This window comes from Oncorhynchus nerka, linkage group LG14 (genome assembly GCF_034236695.1).
Source record: "Oncorhynchus nerka isolate Pitt River linkage group LG14, Oner_Uvic_2.0, whole genome shotgun sequence".
NCBI classification, from domain to species: Eukaryota; Metazoa; Chordata; class Actinopteri; order Salmoniformes; family Salmonidae; genus Oncorhynchus; species Oncorhynchus nerka.
Genome location: NC_088409.1, coordinates 99,114,338 through 99,123,687, shown reverse-complemented (window position 1 = coordinate 99,123,687; position 9,350 = coordinate 99,114,338). Strand labels below are relative to the sequence as shown.

At 41.6% G+C, this 9,350-nt stretch overlaps 1 protein-coding gene across 1 annotated transcript in view; it reads right to left on the bottom strand.

Moving 5' to 3' along the window:
• Positions 1-9,350, bottom strand: part of LOC115125282 (tyrosine-protein kinase receptor UFO) — a 121,706-nt gene that overhangs the window by 16,093 nt on the left and 96,263 nt on the right. The window contains exons 12-15 of the mRNA XM_065000606.1: positions 2,669-2,764; positions 2,322-2,399; positions 1,725-1,817; positions 802-923 (exon numbers count right to left, since the gene is read on the bottom strand). Of these exons, the coding sequence (XP_064856678.1) occupies positions 802-923; positions 1,725-1,817; positions 2,322-2,399; positions 2,669-2,764 (389 nt within the window). The remainder of the gene's footprint in view (positions 1-801; positions 924-1,724; positions 1,818-2,321; positions 2,400-2,668; positions 2,765-9,350) is intronic.

The following is a 9,350-nucleotide window of genomic DNA, read 5'->3' as shown; positions in this document are numbered from 1 at the left end:
GACAGAGTGGTATAGTCCGTTCCCTCCATAGCAGGCAGAGTGGTATAGTCTGTTCACCCCATAGCAGACAGAGTGGTATAGTCTGTTCCCCCATAGCAGACAGAGTGGTATAGTCTGTTCCCCCATAGCAGACAGAGTGGTATAGTCTGTTCTCCCCATAGCAGACCCATAGCAGACAGAGTGGTATAGTCTGACATAGCAGACAGAGTGGAATAGTCCGTTCCCCCCATAGCAGACAGAGTGGTATAGTCTGTTCCCCCATAGCAGACAGAGTGGAATAGTCCGTTCCCCCATAGCAGACAGAGTGGTATAGTCTGTTCCCCCATAGCAGACAGAGTGGTATAGTCCGTTCCCCCATAGCAGACAGAGTGGTATAGTCCGTTCCCCCCATAGCAGACAGAGTGGTATAGTCCGTTCCCCCCATAGCAGACAGAGTGGTATAGTCCGTTCCCTCCATAGCATACAGAGTGGTGCAGTCCACCCTAGTCCCAGAGGGAGGCTGGGACGTCAACTTCTACACTAGAGTGTTTTTGGACCATTTCCTAAATCCTGCAACATTTCAACATTTGCTAGGAACTCTAGTTTGGATAAGGCCCAGTGTTTATCAACACTAGTCTGTGTGTAGTCTCTATCTTCCAAATGAACATGTCCTCCCTTAAGAAGAGCTGATAGTGAAGTTGATCAGTAAGAGATAGTTCTCCTCCCCTGTGTGTGTGTGTGTGTGTGTGTGCGTGTGTGTGCGCGTGCGTGTGTGTGCGTGTGTGTGCGCGCGCGCGCGTGTGTGTATGTGTGTGTGCTCACCACGGGGCAGTCTCCAAGGCGTGAGTAGAGCAGGTAGCTGTGTAGGTCTCCGTGTTTCATAAAGGGCAGGATGACCACAGGGGAGGGGTAACCTTCACTCTCTACTGTCTGTAGACACACACCTGGGACAGACAGAGGGACAGTCACACTCTCTCCAGGGGCCACACACACACACACACACACATACAGTGCATTTGGAAAGTACTCAGATGTTTTTGCTCTGACATGCACTGTCAACTGTGGGACCTGATATAGACAGGCGAGTACCTTTCCAAATCATGTCCAAATCAATTGAATTTACCACAGGTGGACTCCAATCAAGTTGTAGAAACATCTCAAGGACGATCAATGGAAACAGGATGTAGCTGAGCTAAATTTAGATTCTCATAGCAAAGGGTCTGAATACTCATGTAAATAAGGTATTTCTGTTTTTTTACATCGAAATATATATATTTATACATTTGCAAAAATGTCTAAAAAAACCTGTTTTCACTTTGTCATTATGGGGTATTGTGATGTCATTATGGGGTATTGTGATGTCATTATGGGGTATTGTGATGTCATTATGGGGTATTGTGATGTCATTATGGGGTATTGTGATGTCATTATGGGGTATTGTGATGTCATTATGGGGTATTGTGATGTCATTATGGGGTATTGTGATGTCATTATGGGGTATTTTGTGTTGATTGATGAAGAAACACATTAATTTAATACATTTTAGAATAAGGCTGTAGCGTATCAAAATGTGGAAAAGGGGAAGGGCTGTGAATACTACCTGAATGCCCAGTACATGCACTCAAGCCCAGTACATGCACTCAAGCCCAGTACATGCACTCAAGCCCAGTACATGCACTCAAGCCCAGTACATGCACTCAAGCCCAGTACATGCACTCAAGCCCAGTAGTTTGGTCCAGTCTCACCTAGCAGTCTCATGACGTTCTGATGGTCAAACTCCTTCATACAGGCAGCTTCTGTCAGGAAGTCTTCCATCTCAGTGCGGGTACAGATGGCAACTAGAGGAGGAGAGACGGGTGAGGACAGGGACTCATCTCCTATGTGGTGCACTCGGGGCTCTGGTCAAAAGTAGTGCACTTTACTGTCAAAAGTAGTGCACTTTACTGTCAAAAGTAGTGTAACAAAAGTAGGGTGTCAAAAGTAGTGCACTTTACTGTCAAAAGTAGTGCACTTTACAGGCAAAAGTAGTGCACTTAGAAGTCAAAAGTAGTGCACTTTACTGTCAAAAGTAGTGCACTTTACTGTCAAAAGTAGTGCACTTTACTGTCAAAAGTAGTGCACTTTACTGTCAAAAGTAATGCACTTTACTGTCAAAAGTATTGCACTTCACTGTCAAAAGTCAAAAGTAGTGCACTTTACTGTCAAAAGTAGTGCACTTTACTGTCAAAAGTAGTGCAGTTTACTGTCAATAGTAGTGTAACAAAAGTAGGCTGTCACAGAAGCAGGAAAGTGTGACTAGTGTATGTGCTGCTTACACTGTAGTTGTGTCATAGTGAACTTACTCTTCATGGTCTTCACAGCCACTTTGAGAACAGACTCCTCATGAGTTAACGCTCCCTCCATCACAGAGCCAAACTCTCCTGTAGACACACAGGCAAGCATCCATTTACATTAACAAAGGGGACATTGTTCTACAGCAGATGTTATACCCTTTTACATTTCTCAGGTCAATGTACTCCTTATTTTTCAGTTTGTATCTCCCTGCAGGCCTTGAACCCAGGACAAGGTCAGTGTGTGCCTCTGTATCAGTTAGTTGCCTGAACGGTTTTTTGCTTTTAGTAACAAGGCAATTCGATGGACACACATTCACCCTGTGTTGCACCACGACAGGATCTAGAAACACACTCACCCTCTCCCAGAGTCTTTCCCAGGGTTAGTTTGTGTCTGTCCACCATCACATCCTGCAGCTTATGTTTCAGCTCATCACTGATGCCAAGGGTGTTCACTGAGGAGGACAACAACAACACATAAACAACACCACATAAACAACACATAAACAACACATAAACAACATAAACCACAAATAAAAACAACACATAAAAACAACATAAACAACACATAAACAACACCACATAAACAACACATAAACAACACATAAAAACAACACCACATAAACAAACATAAACAACACATAAAAACAACACATAAACAACACCACATAAACAAACATAAACAACACCAAATAAAAACAACACATAAACAACACCACATAAACAAACATAAAACACCAAATAAACAACAACACCACATAAACAACACATAAACAACACCAAATAAACAACAACACCACATAAACAACACATAAACAACACCACATAAACAACAACACATAAACAACACATAAACAACACCACATAAACAACACATAAACAACACCAAATAAACAACACCACATAAACAACAACACATAAACAACACATAAACAACACCACATAAACAACACATAAACAACACCACATAAACAACAACACATAAACAACACATAAACAACAACACATAAACAACACATAAACAACACCAAATAAACAACAACACCACATAAACAACACATAAACAACACCACATAAACAACAACACATAAACAACACCAAATAAACAACAACGCCACATAACAACACATAAACAACATCACATAAAATATTATTCAGATCCTCTGGCTTTGATGCCTCATAATGTGAGCTGTGAGCTAATAGGGGTGTCAGTGGGCTGACTGTGAAGGCTCTGAGAGACTCTGGGTTGAGGTCAGTGGGCTGACTGTGAAGGCTCTGAGAGACTCTGGGTTGAGGTCAGTGGGCTGACTGTGAAGGCTCTGAGAGACTCTGGGTTGAGGTCAGTGGGCTGACTGTGAAGGCTCTGAGAGACTCTGGGTTGAGGTCAGTGGGTGATGAAGGCTCTGAGAGTCTGAGGTCAGTGGGCTGACTGTGAAGGCTCTGAGAGACTCTCTGTCTCTCTCATTGAAGGCTCTGAGAGACTCTCTCTCTGGGCTCTGTGAAGGCTCTGAGAGACTCTTTGAGGTCTGGGCTCTGAAGGCTCTGAGAGACTCTCTGTCTGGGCTGACTGAAGGCTCTCTGGGTTGAGGTCAGTGGGCTGACTGTGAAGGCTCTGAGAGACTCTGGGTTGAGGTCAGTGGGCTCCCTCTCTGAGAGACTCTGGGTTGAGGTCTTGATTTCTCAGTCTCTCTCGCTCTCTCATTTCTCCCTCTCTCTCTCTTTCTGTCTTCTGTCTCTCTCTCTTTCTGTCTCTCTCTCTCTCTCTCTTTCTGTCTCTGTCTCTCTTTTCTCTTTCTGTCTCTTTCTCTCTCTCTTCTGTCTCTGTCTCTCTCTCTCTCTCTCTCTCTCTTTCTGTCTCCCTCTCTCTCTCTTTTTCTCTCTCTCGCTCGCTCTCTCTTTCTGTCTCTCTCTCTTTCTGTCTCTGTCGCTCTCTCTTTCTGTCTCTGTCTCTCTCTCTTTCTGTCTCTATCTTTCTCTCTCTCTGTTCATTACCAGGTGACATCATTCCAAGTATAAAAGTTTTGGAGAGCAACCAGGATATGAGATCATAAGAGTTGAGTTTCTCCAGATAGCCTTGTCCCCAGCTGGCTGAACCTTAACAGCAGTGTGTGTGTGTGTGTGTGTGTGTGTGTGTGTGTGTGTGTGTGTGTGTGTGTGTGTGTGTGTGTGTGTGTGTGTGTGTGTGTGTGTGTGTGTGTGTGTGTGTGTGTGTGTGTGTGTGTGTGTGTGTGTGTGTGTGTGCGTGCATGTGTCTATGTTTGTGTCTAGTGATAGCGTGGAGACTGTACGTCACATGACAGATGCTGTTTTCACATCTGGACAAAGATGTTGAGAAGGAGAGAGAAAGAGAGAGAGGAAGGAGGGAGAAAGAGAGGGAGAGAGAGAGAAAGAGAGGGAGGGAAGGAGAGAAAGAGAGGAGAGAGAGAGAGACAGAGGGAGGGGAGGGAGGGAGGGAGAGAGAGGGAGAGAAAGAGACAGAAAGAGGGAGAGAGAGAGAGAGAGAGAGAGAGGAGAGAGAGAGAGGGAGAGAGACAGAGAGAGCGAGGGAGGGAGGGAGAAAGAGAAGGAGAGAGAAAGAGAGAAGGAGGAGAGAGAGAGCGAGGGCGCGAGGGAGGGAGGGAGGGAGGGGGAGAGAGAGGGAGAGAAAGAGAGAGAGAGAGAAAGAGGGAGGGAGAGAGAGAGAGAGAGAGAGAGAGAGAGAGAGAGGAGAGAGAGAGAGGGAGAGAGACAGAGAGAGCGAGGGGGAGGGAGGGAGAAAGAGAAGGAGAGAGAAAGAGAGAAGGAGAGAGAGAGACAGAGAGCGAGGGCGGGAGGGAGGGAGGGAGGCCAGATGTTGCCACGTGTTTGTCAGACAACAATATCCTCCGTCCCCCGACATGTTAACATGGCATCTAGGATGATTGTGACTGAAACTAGCTGTCTGGAGCCGTTCCCGGGGCTGTTGGGATCTTCAGAGGTAAACAAGAGTAAAGGAGCTCTAATCCCACCTCACACACACACACACACACCCTATTCCCCTACCCCTCTCTCTCCATACTAATTCTCTCTCCCTCTCGCTCAGCTCCTCTCGTTTTACACTCTGTGTTTGTCTCTCGTTCTCTGGTCCCTTTGTCTGTCCTGTGTGTTGAGACATGATGTGAGAGAGATGAAGGGAGACAACAACAGGGACAATAGCAGGACGAAACGTTGTCTTTGTGTATTATGACTCTGTATGTACTGGTATTCATACAAAACAAGCACAAACACACGCACACACACACAAAGACACACCCACACACACACACCCACACACACACACACACACACACACACACACCCACACACACATACATACACACACACACACACACACACACACACCCACACAAAGACACACCCACACACACAAAGACACACCCACACACACAATGACACACCCACACACACAAAGACACAAAGACACACACACACACACACAAAGACACACACACACCCACACCCACACACACAAAGACACACGCACCTGAGTGTACAGGTATGAGGTGAAACAGAGAAGCAGAACCCACACTCTGAGACTGCAGGATAGAAATATACTATTAGACTGTATGAGTGACGTCATCTTCTCAGTGAATGAGTTCGCCTATCTAGCTCTCCTCCTGAACATCTACACGGGAACAGCTGTCTGACTGTAATCAGATCAGAAGGTACCATGTAATAACTGGTGAGTACTGTTGGCATACGAGACTGATGGTACTCTACTGTACTCTACTGTACTCTACTGTAGTGTACTGTACTCTACTGTAGTGTACTGTACTCTATTGTACTCTACTGTACTCTATTGTACTCTACTGTAGTCTACTGTACTCTACTGTACTCTACTGTAGTGTACTGTAGTCTACTGTAGTGTACTGTACTCTATTGTACTCTACTGTACTCTACTGTAGTGTACTGTAGTGTACTGTACTCTACTGTAGTGTACTGTACTCTATTGTACTCTACTGTACTCTATTGTACTCTACTGTACTCTACTGTACTCTACTGTAGTGTACTGTACTCGACTGTACTCTACTGTACTCTACTGTAGTGTACTGTACTCTACTGTAGTGTACTGTACTGTATTGTACTCTACTGTACTCTACTGTACTCTATTGTACTCTACTGTAGTGTACTGTACTGTATTGTACTCTACTGTACTCTATTGTACTCTACTGTACTCTATTGTACTCTACTGTAGTGTACTGTACTCTACTGTACTCTATTGTACTCTACTGTAGTGTACTGTACTGTATTGTACTCTACTGTACTCTATTGTACTCTACTGTTGTGTACTGTACTCTACTGTACTCTACTGTACTGTACTCTACTGTGCTCTACTGTACTCTACTGTACTCTACTGTGCTCTACTATACTCTACTGTAGTGTACTCTACTCTACTGTACTCCACTGTAGTGTACTGTACTCTAAAGTACTCTACTGTAGTGTACGGTACTCTAATGTACTCTACTGTACTGTACTCTACTGTAGTGTACTGTACTCTAATGTACTCTACTGTACTGTACTCTACTGCGCTCTACTATACTCTACTGTGCTGTACTGTACTCTAATGTACTGTACTCTACTGCGCTTTACTCTACTGTACTGTACTGTACTCTACTGTACTATACTATACTCTACTGTACTGTACACCATAATACTTTACTATACTATACTGCACAGTACTGTACTCTACTATACTGTTCTCTTCTATACTGTACTGTACTCTATTGTACTCTAATGTACTCTAGGGTACTCTGTTTTACTGTACTCTACTCTACTGTACTCTAGGGTACTCTGTTTTACTGTACTCTAGGGTACTCTGTTTTACTGTACTGTACTCTACTGTACGCTAGGGTACTCTGTTTTACTGTACTCTACTGTAATCTAGAGTACTCTGTTTTACTGTACTCTACTGTAATCTAGAGTACTCTGTTTTACTGTACTCTACTGTAATCTAGAGTACTCTGTTTTACTGTACTCTACTGTAATCTAGAGTACTCTGTTTTACTGTACTCTACTGTACTCTAGGTGTTCTCTGTTTTACTGTACTCTAGGGTACTCTGTTTTACTGTACTATACTGTAATCTAGAGTACTCTGTTTTACTGTACTCTACTGTAATCTAGAGTACTCTGTTTTACTGTACTCTACTCTACTGTACTCCAGGGTAGTGTTTTCTACTGCACTCTACTGTACTCTACTCTACTGCACTCTACTGTACTCTACTCTACTGTACTCTACTCTACTGTACTCTGTACTGTAGTCTACTCTACTCTACTTTACTGTACTATAATGTACTCTATTGTACTGTGCTCTATTGAATGGTACTTGGCTGTAGAGGGGTGTTATTGATGCTAAACTCAGCTTATCTCTGGGTGGATTCAGCTAAAAACAGACCCTGGTTATGATACTGTCCTCATCAACGCTCGTCTATAGGACACTGAAGTACTGTGTTAGGCCAGGCACAGGCAAAGAGGGTAAACACTATACAGGTACAGCATACAGTATGTATGTAGTATTGTTTAGGTGGTATAGTATACAGTATGCATGTAGTATTATATAGTATACAGTATGTATGTAGTATTTTATAGGTGGTATAGTATTCAGTATGTGTGTAGTACTGTATGGTATACAATATGAATGTAGTAATGTATCGGTGGTATAGTATACAGTATGTACGTAGTATTATATAGTATACAGTATGTATTCAGTATGTACGTAGTATTATATAGTATACAGTATGTATGTAGTATTTTATAGGTGGTATAGTATTCAGTATGTGTGTAGTACTGTATGGTATACAATATGAATGTAGTAATGTATCGGTGGTATAGTATACAGTATGTACGTAGTATTATATAGTATACAGTATGTATGTAGTATTGTTTAGGTGGTATAGTATTCAGTATGTGTGTAGTACTGTATGGTATACAATATGAATGTAGTAATGTATCGGTGGTATAGTATACAGTATGTACATAGTATTATATAGTATACAGTATGTATGTAATATTTTATAGGTGGTATAGTATTCAGTATGTATGTAGTATTGTATGATATACAATATGAATGTAGTATTGTATAGGTGGTTTAGTATACAGTATGTATGTAGTATTTTATAGGTGGTATAGTATTCAGTATGTATGTAGTATTGTATGATATACAATATGAATGTAGTATTGTATAGGTGGTTTAGTATACAGTATGTATGTAGTAGTGTATAGTATTCGGTATGTATGTAGTATTGTAAAGATGGTTAAGTATACAGTAGGCATGTAGTATTGTATAGGTGATACAGTATACAGTAGGTATGTAGTATTGTATAGGTGATACAGTATACAGTATGTATGTAGTATTGTATAGATGATACAGTATACTGTATGTGTATAGTATTGTAAAGGTGGTTCAGTATACAGTAGGTATGTAGTTTTGTATAAGTGATACAGTATACAGTATGCATTTAGTTTTGTATAGGTGATACAGTAGGTATGTAGTATTGTATAGGTTATACAGTATACAGTAGGTATGTAGTATTGTATAGGTTATACAGTATACAGTAGGTATGTAGTATTGTATGAGTGATACAGTATACAGTAGGTATGTAGTATTGTATAGGTGATACAGTATACAGTATGTATGTAGTATTGTATAGCTGATACAGTATAGAGTAGGTATATAGTATTGTATAGGTGATACAGTATACAGTATGTATGTAGTATTGTATAGATGATACAGTATACTGTATCTGTATAGTATTGTAAAGGTGGTTCAGTAGAAAGTAGGTACGTAGTTTTGTATAGGTGATACAGTATACCGTATGTATTTAGTATTGTATAGGTGATACAGTATATTGTATGTGTGTAGTATTGTATAGCTGATACAGTAGGTATGTAGTATTGTATAGGTTATACAGTATACAGTAGGTATGTAGTATTGTATAGGTTATACAGTATACAGTAGGTATGTACTATTGTATAAGTGATACAGTAGGTATGTAGTATTGTATAGGTGATACAGTAGTTATGTAG